Source organism: Rutidosis leptorrhynchoides, chromosome 3, assembly GCF_046630445.1.
Source record: "Rutidosis leptorrhynchoides isolate AG116_Rl617_1_P2 chromosome 3, CSIRO_AGI_Rlap_v1, whole genome shotgun sequence".
In the NCBI taxonomy this organism is placed as follows: domain Eukaryota; kingdom Viridiplantae; phylum Streptophyta; class Magnoliopsida; order Asterales; family Asteraceae; genus Rutidosis; species Rutidosis leptorrhynchoides.
This window is the reverse complement of record NC_092335.1, coordinates 126768396-126788475: the sequence shown is the minus strand read 5'-3', so window position 1 is coordinate 126788475 and position 20080 is coordinate 126768396. Positions and strand designations below refer to the sequence as shown.

Here is a 20080-nt window from a genome sequence, read left to right as displayed (position 1 = left end):
TATAGGCAAACCCTAATTCTAGAACCATCCGAGATAATGGTAATCCTTTCAATAACAAACTCCCCTGAATCACGGATATAATTATGGAAAAGATATTTACTTGGTAACCAAGTAACCGATGTACCGGGGAAAAAGACATTCGACACGAATCCGCATACCGCATGCCGCATACAAGTGCACACATACGCATGCTAGCGAGTGCCCGCATACATACTCATTGCGCATGCGAGTTGGGGTATCATTAAGCATCGAAATGATAGCTACGAGCTTGAATTCAAATGGGTAAGTCATGTTTGATTATTTATTAAATGGGTGATTGATGTCACGTTCAATTTATGAGTATTAAACGAATACCCCATCTGATGTTATGCCAATGTTGATATCATCAAGATCGAGACCTTTAATTGATTTAAAAAAAAAAAGTGACCAGAGGAAGCTACTAAAAACAAAATTGAGAAGGGGATCTCGTTTCTTCACTAATGTATACTGATTTTTTACTACATATTTTTACTTAGATGGAAACAAGAACTTGGATTGTTTTGGATTTGGATTTGCAAGTTATCTCAACAAAATAAGGTTTAAATCTTGAAAAAATTGATGAAATTAAGTGTCAAGGGTGCGTGTGATTTGCAGATTTGATTTTAAAACAATGGTCGTTTGTCATATCTAACCACCAGATCAAGTTTGAGGGCGGCGATGGTTGTGGTTATAGGTGTTGCGGTGGCACTTGGTTACGGATTTGATGGTACGGAAGCTAGATGACGGATTTCGTGACACGAAATCAAAGTCTTTGTTGCTCCTGTTCTTCTTCTGCATCAAGTGTTTGTTTACACCCAGTTGTGCTATAGATGACTGAATGCATAAACTTAGAGGTGGATCTTCAAATTTTGAAGTGGGTGTACAGAGATTTATTTTGATTTAAGAAATAGGATCCTCAAATTTAATTTAGTTTTGAAGTGGGTTTATAGATGACTGAATACATACATAAACATATAGAATGTATTTAAGAAATATGATATGAGTATTTATTTAAATTGGGATTTATATTGATTTGGTTCAGGGAAGATGAAGATAAGATTAAAGAGCGTGTGGTTGGGTCAATGGACAAGAGGGACCAAAATTGATGAAAATACTCTCATGTACACTGCATGCGAGGGAGTTAGCGAATTACTTCTCGTGAAACAATTGCATATAAGAAGATTCCCGATGGTTGGTGAATATTCAGCCAATACATCTAGCAAATAATTAGCTCCAATAGCACCATATTGTGAATCCTTAGCCAATGTTTACTTGTGAACCATTTCGTGCTTTTTTAACTTTTATCATCACGTGAATTTATCAACAAAATGACATAAAGTAAGATTGAAAATGGGTGCTTTTTTTAACTTTTAATTATTTTTATATAAATAATATAATAATAATAATAATATATTAAACAATAATAATTAATAATAATAATAATGATAATGATAACTATAATAATAATAATAAAATTAAGTTTAATAATAAAATTAATAAAGTAGGTCCATGTGATGGTATGTCATGGTTGGGAGTGAATTGTGATGGGTTAGTGATGGGAAGTAAGTGGGAAGGAAATAGTGATGTGGCGCTGATGTGGCAGTTTGTTAATATGAAGAAGGATGTCATGAATGAGAATGGTCTAATGACCCCCATGTCGATTTTTTTTTTTTGATTCTAGTTGTAATTCTAAACATACCACATGAACCCTTGTGTAATTTTATTTATGCATAACTGAAAGTACGTCAAGCTAGTAGATGAGTTTGTTCTTAAAAGTTAATGAATAGTTATCACAAAGTATAACAACACAATTCATATTGTAGTATATTATTATTTTTTAAGAATTTTTCTTTAGAGCTATAAATAATAATTTTTAACGACAATCGTAAAAGTTGTTAACATATTTTAAAGTATTGTAGAACTTGATAATAGTCACTTGAAAGATATATCAATAACCGCCAATAGTGAATTCAGGATGAAAACACAATGGAGTCTTAATTTTTTTTTTTTTTTTTTTTGAAAACTAATTATATTTTAAGTGTACTTTAGTGGTTGTTTATTAAGTGTACTTTAATGGTTGTTTACTTCTAAAAACATAAAGTTTAAAATTATATGAAGTTTTATAATTAAATTTAGTGATTAGTGATGTCTCATATAATTTGAAAAATCTATTATTATTTTTTTAATTTAGTGGGATCATGAAACCCCACACGTCTATGAGTGGACTCGCCATTGATAATCGCTATGTACAATGATTTAATTATTGTTAACAACCGTAATCAAAACTATCTAAACAAAATTTGTACTGAACTTTTCAATGGGCACATACAGTCGCTCATTTCATTTCTACATAATCATAAATTCATAATCATCAGTATCATTATATTGCTTATTATATACATAAACACAAATTATAGTCATCCACGTACTAGCATTACATATTACATTTACATCTACTAACAAATCTAGGCTAAAATGCGTAACTTACAATAACGTTGCATACTTTTTGAGCTATTGTAGTTGACTTTCCTGCTAAAACAACAATTATTTTTCCAAAAATGCGAAAACCGTACCACATTTTGCAAGAATAGACTATTTTCGACAGGGATGTAAAATACATTCGGTTTGTGCGAGTCCTTCATTCATAATTCTTGCAAGATATAGTGATTTTCTAACACTTTTGTAAAAATATTTGCTAATTTAAGATAAAAATCGAGTACAACAATTCAAAAAAGTGTATCTTTTTTAATTAAGACGGAGTACATCGCTAATTTACCCTAGAAGCCCTTGGTAGTATCCTCCATACGTGATATGGGCTGTGGTCATAGGGACCCCTCTCACTTGTGACATTGATTCTTTTGCTTGATGTACCACTTGCTTTATCCTCTGAAAATTAATTTATCATATAATTTATTATTATTAATTATTAATGTTAATGTATTCAGGTTTTTATAAACATGGAACTACCCCAGAAGCATACCTTAAATAAACTTAATTTGCAAAAGTATAAGTGAAGGATTTTTTTTTTAACATATATCACATGCATAAAGTATTGTAACAATTAGTAGTAGTTATTACTTACAGTATAAAGTAACAATTATTTAATTATATATTCTTTTTATTCGTGTTAATAACCGCGGCCGTAAGTATTACGTTTTTTAATAAAATAAGTGTGTGAGAGAGAAAGTGAGGAGAGAGAAAGTGAGGAGAGAGAGGCGGGTTTCATCAGGTGTGAGCAATGGTTTAGGAGATAGGTACAACGGTTTTACTCGAGACTACACAGCAAGGCTATTCGGAATCCAACTAACGTCGTTCATGTTCTTCAATTTCTCGGATCGCTGGAGTGTTGCAGATCTATGGAAGGTCTTTAAACCGTTTGGTGACCTTCGTGACATTTATGTGGCGAACAAGAGACTCAAAGGTGGACAAAGATTCGCATTTGTTAGATATGCAAATGTTTTGTATGCTGATAAATTGCTACGATCTTTGGAAGGTATTCGATTCAATGATAACCCCATTCGGATATTCAAGGCAAGAGATAGACAGAAAGAAGAAGAAGGGGTTGTTAGAATGAAAGAAGGTGAAGGGGTTGATAGAAGAAATGGTGATAATCATAACCAACATAGAAAGCAGTTCCAGTTTGCTAACAACTCGTATCGGGACGACAGAAGCTTCTACAATGTTGTTGGTAATGAAGATCTTCGCGAAAAACTTTCAAAAAACAAAGGCGATCTTCGTGAAAAGCTGTCAAAGAAGAAAGGTGACCTTAGGGCAAAACTCAATAACCATAAAGCTAAGCAAGAAGAGGTGCCTGTAGGTCTACCCAAATTCGAAGACAATAGGACAGTGTTCATCAAAGATTGCCATTACAATCATAATATATTGGGTAATTCCATTGTTGGGAAATTGAAGTGCTTGGATATGCTGGATCAACTACCCACACTTTGCAGAGCCGAAGGCTTGATAGACGTATCGATCAAATATATTGGAGGATTGCATTTTATTTTAGTCTGCTCATCTAATGAACAAGCCTCGAAATTGATTGAGAATAAGGATCATGCCATATGGAAGTGGTGTGATGAAGTAGACATCCTAACTAAAACCTTCTGGTCACAAAGCAATTTAATATGGGTTAGTGTTAAGGGCATTCCGGTCACATGTTGGAATGAAACTACCTTCAGATCTGCAACAAACTGGTGGGGCGAACCAATCGATATGGTGAACTGTAAATTAGAGCCGGGTAATCAAAATCTCTTAGAAGGACAAGTTCTATTGCTAACTAAAGAAAGGGCATACATAGATGGGTGGGTAAATCTGATAGCAGATAACATTTATGTTCATGCTCATGTCAAAGAAATTCCCGATAAAGTTGTCACTATGGAAGTTCTCAACAAATATAATGAAGAAAGTCAGAAGGAGAATGATGATTTTTCAGATGAAGACTTTGTGGAAGATACATTCGATCAGTCCGAAGACGAGAATGATGATGACGATTCTCTTATGGATGTTCAAGAAACCATTTTTCCGATGGATAACGTCGTCAATGGCAAACCAAATTGCTCCGGTGAGTCAAACAGAGAAGACGAAGAATCTGGCTGTTTCGGTATCCGTGAGCTGTTCAACGAAGGCAAGCATGATGATGTTGGGGGCACGGGTTCACCTATTCCCAAAAACCCTACTAACGATGATGTTGGGGGCACGGGTTCACCTATTCCCAAAAACCCTACTAACGAGGCATTTAATTCTAATAAAGATGACGTGGAGACGGTTTCAAACCACGACTCCCCAAATTCCTTTAAACAACCTGGTATATTTTATTCACCCAGTAACATAAATGGGCCAGCAACAAACAAGCCCAAACCCCTGGAAAGCCCACCTTTACATAATTGTTCTCAGAACCAAAGTGATGATGTAACACCCCAAATATTTAAGGTATTATTTTATGTAAAATTTTATTGCTAAGAAATTAATGGTAAAGGATATTTTATGTTAAAAGGACGAAAGTTAATGTTGTTAGTTAAGTTTCAAGGGACTAAAGATGCAAGGTTATGATTTAGGACCTCCTTAACTATAGTTTACATGGGGAGGGTAGAAATTGCAATTATGCCATAGTTGTTTTAATAAAAGAAATTAGAAATGCTGGAAATTGATTATTATTCACAAAAAAATAATATACAGAGAGTGCTCCTGGGTTGTGTATGTCGACATTTGCAAGGGAAGAAGGAGGATCCATCATTTGTTGAAATTTAACTCATGCAAGCTTGAATTTGTGAAATCTAACACACCCTAATCACTTTAGCAAGCTCTAATCTTCCAATTTCATCTTCATTGTGCACAATTAGGGTTCTTAAAACTCTAAAAGACAAGGTATGGATTTTGTGTCTAATTATTGCTTGCATTGTATGCTAATGATGAGATTATGCTTAAGAAAGTTGCTATTTGTTAAATTGTGCACATTTGGATGAGTTAGTATGGATTTGTTGTTGATTTTGGAAGTAATTACATGTATGAACTTGCATTATAGATTTATGGCATGATTATGGTGAGAATGATGATGTTCTAGTTAGATTTCTAGTCATGCACACCAAGTGTTTGTTAAAATGCCTCAATGAGATGATTTTGTGTTCTAGCTAGAAATTTTGATGAAGGATGCTCATGTATGAACTTTTGTTATAGTCATAAGTTATAGAAATTGATAATTTGATAAGTTAATGGTGTTAGTAATGAAATTGAATTATTATGCACATTTGATGTTTAATGAAAGGATTAAAGGAAAAGTTGCATGATAAAGCTAAAAGTGATGAGTTAGTAATATACATGATTAAAATGTGATGTTTGATTGGTAACATGCTTGTTTTAGAAAAGATGAGTTCAAAGTTAGAAAGTATGAATGAATGTATGTTGTGATTAGGGGGTAAAGTGTAAGTGTAAGTATGAATGACGTAATGATTCAAGAAAGTTGTGATTTTGATTTAGTTATGTGATTAATGAGATTAGCTCATGTATAGGTGCTAATCAAGGAAAAGAAGTTACAAGTGACCAAGGAAATTTAATTAAGCAAGGTGAGTTTATAGGGGGTAATATGGGCGGGTCAAGAGTGGCTTAGTGTTCTCGGATTGCATCCGTGCAAGAGAGTAACGACTAAGTGCACTAGTTACGTAGCTTAGATAGAACTATTGGGTTAGCTCAATAGTTGTGTCTATGGATGATGCTTAGATTAGGCAAGGTTATTACATTTCTAGTAATCTTGCCTATGGTCCATGTTAGCTTAGACACTTCGGGTGTCTATGTATGAGATGATGATAGCTTAGGCATATTTAGTATGTCTATGTTTAGCTTAGACATGATTACTAGGTTCGGCCTAGTAAGTCATGCCTATGGTATGAATGATCGGATCCGAAAGTATGCAAGCAATCTAAGGGTTGAAGGATAAGTGTTTTGAATATGCCCAAATGATTTATGTTTTGTGTTTTGTTACTTTCCTATAACTCACTAAGTGTAAAAGCTTACCCCCATGATGTTTTATGTTTTAGGTGTTAAGGTTCATCGAGAAGGTAAGGAACCCGTGTGAAGAGCTGGAGGAGCATTGGCATTAGCGTAAGTGGTATTGCAAGTCCCTTTTGTAATCACGCTCTATGGTTACCGCTTATCAAACGCCATGTATTTGAAGTGTCATGTTTGTCATTATTGAATTTGGGACCAAATGATGGTTTTGTTTCATGAAAACACGTTTGATGTCTAAATGTTGTTATTAGATGGTATACGATGTTAGAAACTGAATCTTAAGTTTGTGTATGAATTTGGTTGTTTTAAATGTGTTTGAGAATGATGGAACGTGCAAAAGTTGGTTTAAATACAATGTTGCAGGTCAGGCACCCGGATTAGGGTTATGTCGCGCCGCGGCAAAGGGGTCCGCGCCGCGGCATATAACTGAAGTTGGGAACAGAAGCAAGGTTAAGGAGTCTAAAATTTCCTGTGTTGTGTCGCGCCGCGACAAGGCTTGCCGCGCCGCGGCATAAGCCTTGTCCGGCCAGTGACTTAACTTTTCAAAAAAAAAAAAAAAAAAAAAATTTTTACTCGAATCAAGGCGTTAAAAGTTGGTATCAGAGCTGTGGTTTAAGGGACTTGGGTAATCCACGATAGGGATTATCTAGGCTTAAACCATTGTTGTGAAAGGATAAGCGGTTTAGGACTTGCATAAGTGTTATAGTCGTATAGTTGTGCCATGCTCCATAGGGTAGAGTCATCGACTAGACCCGTAGTATAATGATTGATCTATGAAAGGAGTTTGATACCCGTTAGCCATGATGTCATAGTGGACTTAATGTGTAATGAAATGGTGTAATAACAACAGGCCATTGTTAATACTTCATTTTAGTACACATGAACGTCTACTATAGTCATGGTGAATCGAGTTAGGAATTCTTTCGAATGGTTTGGTTTTGTTGAATAATGGTGTTATCGGTATTTGAACTAATGGGTTGAATGTAATTTTTTTAGAAATGGCTATTGTATCACCAAACCGAGGTCAAGATGAGGATGATGAGTACGTCCGCACCCCATCCGCGGAGTCTATAGAAGACTCTCAAAACGAATCGGGAGAAGTTAACATGCCAAATGACATTTCGGGGCAAATAGGGCAAGCCTTGATACGTTATACTCCAACTTTGTTAGAGAAGATTAAGACGTTGATCAATGATCAATTAGATGAGAAGTTAAAGACTTTTGTTGCTAATAACCCTACCTTAAGAGGTGAAGGGGGAAGTGGAGTAAGGCAAGAAGAGGTAGAAGCCCCTAAGAGAAAGGATGACCGTTTTGAATATAAGAACTTCGCAAATTGCCATCCTCCCGAGTTTCATGGTAAGGTTGACCCTATTGTTAGTCAAAGATGGATTGATGAGATTGAAGAAACCTTCATGTTGTGTGAATGCCCCGAACATATGAAGGTAATTTATGCGGCTCATCAAATGAAGGGTAGTGGATACGAGTGGTGGAATTTTATAGTTAAGTCTCATGGGCGAGACGTGGCTACGAGTTTCTCATGGGACAAGTTCCGTGAAATGTATATGACCCAATTTGCTCCACCCGCCGAGGTTAGTAGGTTGAAATCCGAGTTTATGAATATAGAGCATGGAGGTAAGTCGGTGACCGAGTTTAATGCCGAGTTTAATGATAAGTCTCGTTTTTGTCCGGACTTCGTGTCAAGTCCCAAGTTGATGATGGATCATTATCATGAAAAGTTGAATCCCGAAATAAGTGAGTTTATCGATAAGAGTACTTATAAGACTTTAGCCGAGATGATGAATCGAGCACTTGTTAGAGAACATGAACTTAGGAAGAAGGCGGCGTTCAAGCGAAAGTTAGATCAAGACTCCAAGGTAATGCAAAATGTTAGTCCGAAAAAGGGTAAGTTTGGTTTCGAATCCCCGCACAAGTCAAAAGGGGGTTTTGTGTCGGGTAAGAGCGGTGGGAAAGAAGCCAAGTCGTGTACCAGGTGTGGTAAGAATCATACGGGTGAATGTAAAGCGGGTACCACCGATTGTTACTCTTGCGGGAGGCCGGGTCATAGGGCCGCCGAATGCCCTAAGAAAGGTAAGCAATGTTACTATTGTTTTGAGAAAGGTCACTTTCAAGCCGAATGTCCGGAATACAAGAAGGATTTAGCTAGTGGTAGTGTTAAGAAAGAGGTTAAGACGGAACCGAAGACTAGTGATAGCCGACCAAGGGCCCGAGCTCATCAGATTACCGCACTCGAAGCGAAGGAGTCCCAAAATGTGGTGTCAGGTACCTTTATTGTAAACTCTTTACCTGCGCATGTTTTGTTTGATTCCGGTGCTACGCGGTCGTTTGTATCATATTCTTTTTGTAAGCATTTTAATATGACCCCAAGTATGTTAGAACACCCATTAGAGGTTGAAATAGCGGATAATAAGACCGTGATGGTGTATAGTATCATTAAGGGGTGTGAAATTATTTTGGATGATGAAAAGTTTGTCATTGATTTAATACCCATGCAAATGGGTGAATTTCAAGTAATTGTGGGCATGGATTGGCTAGATAACAATGAGGGGATAATTTTGTGTCGTAAGAAAATAGTGTTAGTTCAATCACCAAGTGGAAAAGTTATATGGATTTATGGGGAACGAGCTAGGCGTGCAATTCCTATATGCACATATGCTAAGGCTAAAAGATTTTTGTCTCATGGGTGTTGTGCGTTTTTGGCACATGTTGTTGATGATTTGAAAAAGGTTGTTGAATTAGATGATGTACCAATAGTTAACGAGTTTCCGGATGTGTTTCCAAGTGAATTGCCCGGTGTACCTCCCGAGCGAGAGGTAGAGTTTAGAATAGATTTGATACCCGGGGCCACGCCAATTGCCAAAGCTCCATATCGATTAGCCCCATCGGAAATGAGAGAAATGATGACTCAATTGCAAGATTTGATAGATAAAGGTTTTATACGCCCTAGTAGTTCACCTTGGGGAGCTCCGGTTTTATTTGTGAAAAAGAAGGATGGAACTATGAGAATGTGTATTGATTATCGAGAATTGAATAAAGTCACTATTAAGAATAAGTATCCGTTGCCGAGGATAGACGATTTGTTTGATCAATTGCAAGGTGCAAGTTTCTTTTCAAAGATAGATTTGAGGTCGGGTTACCATCAATTGAAGGTGAGGGAAGAAGATGTCCCTAAAACAGCTTTTCGAACAAGGTATGGTCATTATGAGTTTGTGGTTATGCCGTTTGGATTAACAAATGCTCCGGCCGCGTTTATGGATTTGATGAATAGAGTTTGTCGACCGATGCTTGATAGGTTTGTAATTGTGTTCATTGATGACATTTTGATATATTCTAAGAGTGAAGAGGAACATACGGTACATTTAAGACAAGTATTAGAGACTTTAAGAAGGGAAAGATTGTTTGCTAAGTTCTCTAAGTGCGAGTTTTGGCTTCGTGAAGTTCAATTTTTGGGCCATGTCATTAACAAGAAGGGTATTTGTGTTGATCCGGTGAAGATAGAGGCAATTATGAGATGGGAACCACCTACGAATCCTACCGAGGTTAGGAGTTTTCTAGGTTTAGCGGGGTATTATCGGCGATTTATACAAGATTTTTCTAGAATAGCCACCCCACTCACCAAGTTGACTCGTAAAAGTGTGCCATGGAGATGGGAAGAAAAGCAAGAACAAGCGTTTCAACTCCTTAAGGAAAAGCTCGTTCAAGCTCCCATATTGGTTTTACCGGAAGGGAATGAGAACATGACGGTTTATTGTGATGCTTCTAAGAAAGGCTTAGGGTGTGTATTGATGCAAAATGGGAAGGTCATAGCTTATGCTTCCCGACAATTGAAGGAACACGAGAAACGCTATCCTACGCATGATTTAGAATTGACGGCCGTGGTTTTTGCTCTAAAGATTTGGCGTCATTATCTTTATGGTGTTAAGTTTTCCATTTATACCGATCATAAGAACTTAAAGTATTTGTTTGATCAAAGGGATTTGAACGATAGGCAAAGGAGAGGTCTCGATTTGGTGAAAGATTATGATTGTGAGATCTTATATCACCCCGGAAAAGCGAATGTAGTAGCGGATGCTCTTAGTAGGAAGTCAAGTCATCAACCGATTAAGATAACAAGCTTGGCTATGGTAATATCACCTCAAATATTTGATGATATTCGTGTTGCACAAGGTGAAGCATTATCGCCCGAAAACGTGAGAAAAGAAAGAATCAAGGGGCAAGTTGACGATTTTGTGGTAGATTCTCGTGGTTTAAGGCTTAGATATGGGAGAATTTGGGTACCTTTGCAAAGTGATGTTAGAAGTGAGCTCCTTGACTTAGCTCACAAGTCTAAGTATTCGATTCACCCCGGTGCTACGAAAATGTATAGAGATTTAAGGAAAGACTATTGGTGGCCGGGAATGAAGAGGGATATAGTTAAGTATGTGCACAAGTGTCTTACTTGTCTTCAAGTGAAAGCCGATCATCAAATGCCCTACGGTGAAATGCAACCTTTAGAGGTACCGGTGTGGAAATGGGAGCATATTACGATGGATTTAGTGACTAAGTTGCCTAAGACCCCTAGACAACACGATGCAATTTGGGTTATTGTTGATAGATTGACTAAGAGTGCATTATTTTTGGCAATAAGAGAAGCTTCGTCATCGGAAGCAATGTCTAAGTTGTATATGAAAGAAGTTGTTGCAAGGCATGGAGTGCCGGTTTCCATAGTTTCGGATAGAGACACTCGATTTACATCTCGATATTGGAGGAAATTTCAAGAGGAAATGGGTACTAAGTTACATGTAAGTACCGCGTTTCACCCGCAAACGGATGGTCAAAGTGAGCGGACTATACAAACTCTCGAGGATATGTTAAGAGCATGTGTTATCGATTTTGGTGGTAGTTGGGATACTCACTTACCTTTAGTTGAATTTTCATACAACAATAGTTATCACTCTACAATTGGAATGGCACCATATGAGATGTTGTATGGAAGGAGGTGTAGAACCCCGATTTGTTGGGGCGAGGTAGGTCAACGAGAATTGGGAAGCACGGAAATAGTGCAACAAACCACCGAGATGATTGATCAAATTCGTGAAAGAATGAAGGCGGCACAAGATAGACAAAAGTCATATGTTGATAAGAGGAGAAAGCCGATAGAATTTCAAGTAGGTGATAAAGTGATGCTAAAAGTTTCTCCATGGAAAGGCATCATCCGTTTTAGAAAGAGGGGAAAATTGGGTCCAAGGTTCGTGGGACCATTTGAGATAGTGGCGAAAGTTGGGAAGGTAGCCTACCGTTTGGCTTTACCCGATGAATTGAGTAATATACATGACACGTTTCACGTGTCACAATTGAGAAAGTGTTTGGCGGATGATTCAACCTATGTTCCTTTGAATGAAATTGAGGTCGATAATAAGTTAAGATATGCGGAGAAGCCGGTAAAGATTTTGGATCAAAAGGTTAAGCACTTGAGAAATAAGTCGGTTATATTGTTGAAGGTATTATGGCAATTTAGAAAAGGTTCCGAATGCACATGGGAACCCGAAGAATGGCTCATAAAATATTATCCGGCGTTGCATCAAGAATGGTTCGCGAGGACGCGAACAATCCAAGAGGGGGAGAGTTGTAACACCCCAAATATTTAAGGTATTATTTTATGTAAAATTTTATTGCTAAGAAATTAATGGTAAAGGATATTTTATGTTAAAAGGACGAAAGTTAATGTTGTTAGTTAAGTTTCAAGGGACTAAAGATGCAAGGTTATGATTTAGGACCTCCTTAACTATAGTTTACATGGGGAGGGTAGAAATTGCAATTATGCCATAGTTGTTTTAATAAAAGAAATTAGAAATGCTGGAAATTGATTATTATTCACAAAAAAATAATATACAGAGAGTGCTCCTGGGTTGTGTATGTCGACATTTGCAAGGGAAGAAGGAGGATCCATCATTTGTTGAAATTTAACTCATGCAAGCTTGAATTTGTGAAATCTAACACACCCTAATCACTTTAGCAAGCTCTAATCTTCCAATTTCATCTTCATTGTGCACAATTAGGGTTCTTAAAACTCTAAAAGACAAGGTATGGATTTTGTGTCTAATTATTGCTTGCATTGTATGCTAATGATGAGATTATGCTTAAGAAAGTTGCTATTTGTTAAATTGTGCACATTTGGATGAGTTAGTATGGATTTGTTGTTGATTTTGGAAGTAATTACATGTATGAACTTGCATTATAGATTTATGGCATGATTATGGTGAGAATGATGATGTTCTAGTTAGATTTCTAGTCATGCACACCAAGTGTTTGTTAAAATGCCTCAATGAGATGATTTTGTGTTCTAGCTAGAAATTTTGATGAAGGATGCTCATGTATGAACTTTTGTTATAGTCATAAGTTATAGAAATTGATAATTTGATAAGTTAATGGTGTTAGTAATGAAATTGAATTATTATGCACATTTGATGTTTAATGAAAGGATTAAAGGAAAAGTTGCATGATAAAGCTAAAAGTGATGAGTTAGTAATATACATGATTAAAATGTGATGTTTGATTGGTAACATGCTTGTTTTAGAAAAGATGAGTTCAAAGTTAGAAAGTATGAATGAATGTATGTTGTGATTAGGGGGTAAAGTGTAAGTGTAAGTATGAATGACGTAATGATTCAAGAAAGTTGTGATTTTGATTTAGTTATGTGATTAATGAGATTAGCTCATGTATAGGTGCTAATCAAGGAAAAGAAGTTACAAGTGACCAAGGAAATTTAATTAAGCAAGGTGAGTTTATAGGGGGTAATATGGGCGGGTCAAGAGTGGCTTAGTGTTCTCGGATTGCATCCGTGCAAGAGAGTAACGACTAAGTGCACTAGTTACGTAGCTTAGATAGAACTATTGGGTTAGCTCAATAGTTGTGTCTATGGATGATGCTTAGATTAGGCAAGGTTATTACATTTCTAGTAATCTTGCCTATGGTCCATGTTAGCTTAGACACTTCGGGTGTCTATGTATGAGATGATGATAGCTTAGGCATATTTAGTATGTCTATGTTTAGCTTAGACATGATTACTAGGTTCGGCCTAGTAAGTCATGCCTATGGTATGAATGATCGGATCCGAAAGTATGCAAGCAATCTAAGGGTTGAAGGATAAGTGTTTTGAATATGCCCAAATGATTTATGTTTTGTGTTTTGTTACTTTCCTATAACTCACTAAGTGTAAAAGCTTACCCCCATGATGTTTTATGTTTTAGGTGTTAAGGTTCATCGAGAAGGTAAGGAACCCGTGTGAAGAGCTGGAGGAGCATTGGCATTAGCGTAAGTGGTATTGCAAGTCCCTTTTGTAATCACGCTCTATGGTTACCGCTTATCAAACGCCATGTATTTGAAGTGTCATGTTTGTCATTATTGAATTTGGGACCAAATGATGGTTTTGTTTCATGAAAACACGTTTGATGTCTAAATGTTGTTATTAGATGGTATACGATGTTAGAAACTGAATCTTAAGTTTGTGTATGAATTTGGTTGTTTTAAATGTGTTTGAGAATGATGGAACGTGCAAAAGTTGGTTTAAATACAATGTTGCAGGTCAGGCACCCGGATTAGGGTTATGTCGCGCCGCGGCAAAGGGGTCCGCGCCGCGGCATATAACTGAAGTTGGGAACAGAAGCAAGGTTAAGGAGTCTAAAATTTCCTGTGTTGTGTCGCGCCGCGACAAGGCTTGCCGCGCCGCGGCATAAGCCTTGTCCGGCCAGTGACTTAACTTTTCAAAAAAAAAAAAAAAAAAAAAATTTTTACTCGAATCAAGGCGTTAAAGATGAAGTGTCTGGTGGGCCTGTAAGCCCAAAATGCGGTTCGCCTAAACAGGCCAAAGGTAGCAATGATCCGGTGAACCCAAATCAATGCAACAAAAACCGAAAACCACCGACAATCGGTTCCAAACCTAAGAAAAAAGAAACATCGAAGCAGGGTATTCGATACAAACGTTCAGATGGTGTAAAGAAAGACTGTTGCTGGGAAAAAATTAGAACTTGGAGTGCTTCGTCCAGATTCATGAACGCAAAGAATTCGGCCAGGAAAATCAAACCAAATTCGAGTCAATTACAATCCAAGTGTAACGCATGTGCTAGTCATCCTGACCCAATTGAGAACCATAGCAGTGATTCTTTCTGCTCAATCAACTCGAATGGTGTGAAGGAATACGGCACTCGAATTGGGTTGAAGTGGGTGGAAAAATCCACCACTATGTAAGTTTTTTTTTCCTTTCTTCTTCGAATCTTATGTTCAATTATGAAGATATTATCTCTAAACATTAGGGGTTTCGGGATTGGGAATGGTGAGGATAAGTTGTCGTGGGCAAAGCAATTGTTACTTAAAGAAAAACCTATATTCGTGGCGTTTCAAGAAACTAAGCTTAATTTGATTGATCGAGAGTGGGTTCAAAGACTTTGGGGGAATAATAACTGTGACTTTTTGCAAAAGGAGAAAATTGGGAAGTCGGGTGGGCAACTTCTCATCTGGGACACTTCTTATTTTGCTGCCACTAACGCAATTGTTTTTGATCGTGTTATTGGCATTCGAGGTATTTGGAAAACTAGTGGGGAAGAACTTAATGTGTTAAACGTGTATGGGCCGCATGATGATCCCAGGAAAAAGATACTTTGGGAAACCTTATCAAAGACAATAAACGATGACCTGTGGGTATTGTGCGGAGACTTTAATGAGGTTCGATATCCGGAGGAGAGGCTCAACTGTGACTTCATTGTGAATCGGGCAACTATGTTCAACAACTTTATTGAGGCAAATAATTTAATCGACATTCCTCTTGGCGGGAGAAGTTTCACTAGGGTTAGTGATGACGGGGTTAAATTCAGCAAAATCGATCGGTTCCTAGTTTCTGAAAAGTTCTTAAACACGTGGGGAGACATTTCGGTAGTTGCACTAGAGCGTAAACATTCGGACCACTGCCCCATTATCTTAAAAAGTGAAGAAAAGAATTTCGGTCCCAAACCTTTCAAATTCTTCGATGCATGGTTAGACAATAAAGAGGTGGAGCAGGTTGTGTTGGAAGCTTGGCATACTAACTCTCAGAACATTAATGCTAAGGATAAGGTATTTTGTAATAAGTTAAAAAGTGTCAAAAGTGCTTTGAGAGCCTGGAGTTTGCAAAGTTATGGTAAACTGGATCAAGAAATCGAGCAGGCCAAAAAAGCGGCAATGGACTTGGAGATAAAAGCGGAACAGCAAAGTCTTTCGGAAACCGAAAAGAAAGAGTGGCTGTTGTATCGAAAAACTTGGTTCGAAAAAGAAAAAATCAAAACATGTATGTTGAAACAGAAAGCGAGAATTAAATGGGTATTAGAGGGGGATGAAAATACGAGATATTTTCACTCGGTAATACGTGGTAATTACAACAAGAAAAATATTCGTGGGATCAACATCAATGGTGTATGGAATGAAAACCCATCGGATATCAAGAATGAAGCGATGCAACACTTTAAAAACTTATTCGAAAACCGAAGCGGAGAGAGACCTTGTTTTGAGGGGCTGTCATACCCGTCAATTTCAGCAGAGGCGGCTAAAGAACTCGAGGATGCATTTTCAGAAGAAGAGATACTCTCCGCTATACGAGATTGTGGAAGTAACAAGGCACCCGGGCCCGATGGCTTCAACATTAAATTTTTTAAGAAGTTTTGGAATGTTTTAAAAGGTGATCTCGTCGAAGCTTTAAACTGGTTTTGGGGCAATGCAGTAATTTCGAGAGGCTGTAATTCTTCATTTGTTACTTTAATTCCAAAAAAACCGGATCCTTTAACTTTCAACGATTATAGGCCTATTAGTTTGATAAATAGTTACTATAAAATAGTAGCTAAAATTCTTTCTAATAGACTTAGACGTGTCATTCCGGATTTAATTGGTGTGGAACAAAGTGCGTTCCTAAAAGGTAGGTTCATCTTGGACGGGGCATTAATTGCAAACGAAACAATCGGGTTCTTGAGAAGAAATAAATCGAAAAGCTTCGTCTTCAAAGTCGACTTCGAGAAAGCTTTCGACAGCTTAAATTGGGACTTTTTAGTGGAAACAATGCGATCAATGGGTTTCGGAGATCGTTGGATTAAGTGGATATCTGCTTGTGTAATGTCGGCTCGCATCTCTATCTTAATAAATGGCTCGCCTTCAAATGAATTCTCTATTAGTCGTGGAATCCGCCAAGGTGATCCCTTATCCCCGTTTCTTTTTATATTAGCAGCGGAAGGGCTCAATATCCTAGCTAAATCTGCGGTGGAGAACGGGATGTTTAATGGTGTTGAAGTGGGAAATGATAACGTTGTAGTCTCGCATCTCCAATATGCGGACGACACAATTTTCTTCGGTAATTGGTCTCGTGCAAACATTTCTAACCTAATGAAACTTCTTAAGTGTTTTGAGATGGCATCGGGGCTAAGAGTCAACTTCCATAAAAGTTCATTGTTTGGAATAGGCGTGTCACAATCTGAGCTTAATGATGTTGCATCTAGATTCGGTTGTCAAATGGGCTCTTTTCCGTTTACTTACCTTGGGATCCCGATAGGTGCCAAAATGAATAAGGTGAAAGCATGGCAACCGGTTATAGATAAGTTAAAGGGTAAGCTTTCGGAGTGGCGAATGCGTTCGATGTCATTTGGGGGAAGACTAGTCTTGTTGAAATCGGTTCTATCGAGTTTACCGTTGTACTTTTTCTCACTTTTCCGTGCTCCATCGAGTGTTCTCAGTATCCTTGAAAGTTTAAGGCGTACTTTTTTTTGGGGCGGGTCGGGGTCGGGCAATAACAAAATGGCCTGGTTTAAATGGGATTATGTTCTGTCACCTTATGCGGGAGGGGGGTTAAATATTGGGTCGCTCTCAAGCAAAAACCTTTCTTTGCTCGGAAAGTGGTGGTGGAGGTTTTTAACCGAAACCAACACTCTTTGGGTAAAAGTTATTCGAAGTATTTACGGTCCCCGCGGGGGTCTTGTTCTCGATTCTGGTAGCTCTATTTATTCAGGTGGTGCAGGCGCTTGGCAAGATAAAATTAATGTTGGAAGCAAACTCGACCAGCTTCAAGTCTCTTTTCGGGATACGTTCGTCAAAAGGATTGGTAATGGCTCCACATGTCGATTTTGGGAGGAAGATTGGTTAGGCTGTGGAAAATTTTGTCTGCTCTTCCCTCGTCTCTACAGGTTAGAAGCACTCAAATCAGTCTCTGTCTCTGATCGTCTCAATGGCTATGATCGAAACTGGAGCTGGATTCGTGAACCGACTGGTAGAACACACAGTGAATTCGAACAGCTCAAAGTTTTAATAGGACAAGTCAGACTCGATGAAAACAAGTCAGATTCGTGGCGCTGGAGCTTGGCTTCGGATGGGATATACTCGGTCAAGATAATGTCTCAAAATATAGACGGTTCGTTGCTTCAAGGTAGTAGTAATGTGCAGGAAACACTAAGGAATAAATTGGTTCCTAAAAAAGTGGAGATTTTTATTTGGAGGGCGCAAAAAAACCGATTACCGGCAAGAACTGAACTCGATAAAAGGGGCATCGATTTACACTCTATTCGGTGCCCAAACTGTGACGACGGTCTAGAATCGGTTGATCACGCGCTCCTTTCGTGCAAACAGGTTCGGGATCTTTGGAAAAATGTGTTCAAGTGGTGGAATTTGGGTCCATGCAATGCGGTATCACTCGATGAACTTCTCAGGCTATCGGATTCAAATAACTTCTCAAGTTTTGGCAAATCGATTTGGCAAGCCACCCGTTGGATGTGTGCATACTTCATTTGGAAGAATAGGAATAACCTCGTCTTTCGGAACAAAAAATGGAACGTTCCAATGTCCCTAAATGAAATTCAACTCAAATCCTTCGAGTGGCTCTCTCTTAGATCGCGGAAGATTAAGCTTGATTGGCATGTGTGGCTTTCAAATCCTAGCTACTATTTAACACTAGATTGACCAAAGGTGGATGTTGCAATCTTTGCAACCCATATTACCACACTGCTGTATTTAAGTGTTCTATTTCGTGTATATGCAACTATATTTGGTTGCCCTATCGTGTACTCTTTCGTGTTTAATAAAATTGCTTTTCAAAAAAAAAAAGTAAATGAAGTAAGATTCCGACCAAAGGAACGTGTTGAAACAACTTAGTTATATTATTTTCTATGTTACAAATATAAAAAAAAAATGTGGTATCTACTCCTTTTTCTTGTTAAAAAGTAAGAGGTAAAAATGGGTGAGATGGAGAGACATTTTCGTACTGATATGGCAATTACCATAAAAATTTAATAAATATTATTTTTTGTAATATATAAAAATAAAAACAACGATTAAAAAGATATGATCTTTTTAAATTTTAACCAACATAGAATCTTAATGACCAATGGAAATTATTGGTATGTAAAAAAAAAAGAGATTTTAAACAATAAATTGTATTATACCTTGTCATCAGAGTATAACTGAATTCTAATCTTATGATTTTGTTTATGCCTTTGACCATTTCCAAAAATGATGATACAAATGGTGGCTGCAGCCATACCAAGAGAGAAAAAGGCACCAATCCCATTCAATCCCTTTTTCCATATATTCAAACTTTCATTGCCTTCTTGTTTGATCCCCTTATCAACTTCATCAATCACCTCTTTTGATGGAGATGAGCAATTGAACATATGTTCATCTTTTTGGTCCTCATACTGAAACACGTCTGTTTCAATACAAGGTAAAGTGATTCTCCGAGAACCTGATCTCGGAGAATCCATTTTCATTTCGACAAATTCATTTTCTTTCTTGAAGAAAACTTGGAAGATCGGATCAATATCCGCTTCTTGAGCTTCTTTGAGCTCATTGTCAATCAAAATTGGGAGCTTAGTGATTTCTTTAACCTCTTCTTCATGATGATCATCCATTTGAATTGGGAAAGTGATTAATTTCTTTGGTGAAATCGAATCATCTTTTAATGAGAAGTCGACACATTCTTGCGAGTTTCGTGAGGAATTGAAGTAATCCATATTGAAAAGTTTTTTGGGACTCCTAACAAACTTTCTTGAAAAAAATTTCCTACCTCCATCATCATGGACTTCAAGAAGCCCATCATAAGGTATGTTCACCCATCCTTCATCTTCAAGATCCATTTTTATTCATTAAAGTTTAAATCTTTATTGTTTGTGTGAAGCAAAATGAAAAGAAAAAATTCAGTTTATAAACAAAATTTATGAATTATTGTGGTGGCTAGTTTCCCATGGAGTGTAGTGAGGAAATTCACTTGGAACAAGCAAGAGAATTGGGATCTAATATTATTTCAAATACTTGACAAATTAGCGGTTGGTCCTATAGGACCCACACGACGTGATATAGATTTATTTCAATATATTTTTTAATTTTAGACGTTTAGTTGGTACCTACTCTAAGATATTTTAATGTATGTTTGATCGTTTTCGAAACGGGTTGTTTACTATTCTTCAGCTATATTAGATCCTTAATGAGGGATAGACCGTGACTTTTTACTCAAATATTATACTGCATTGTTATACTTTAGATAACATTGTTTTATACAAAG

General features: G+C 37.3%; 1 protein-coding gene across 1 annotated transcript; it reads right to left on the bottom strand.

Annotated features, from left to right (window-relative positions):
* Positions 1-2375: 2375 nt before the first annotated feature.
* LOC139896784 (uncharacterized) lies at positions 2376-19797 on the bottom strand. The gene is made up of 2 exons (XM_071879420.1): positions 18966-19797; positions 2376-2904 (listed from the first exon to the last, which is right to left on the bottom strand). The coding sequence occupies exons 1-2, from the start codon at positions 19653-19655 to the stop codon at positions 2791-2793; spliced, it is 804 nt and encodes a 267-aa protein (XP_071735521.1). The 5' UTR covers positions 19656-19797; the 3' UTR covers positions 2376-2790.
* Between the last annotated feature and the right edge of the window lie 283 nt (positions 19798-20080).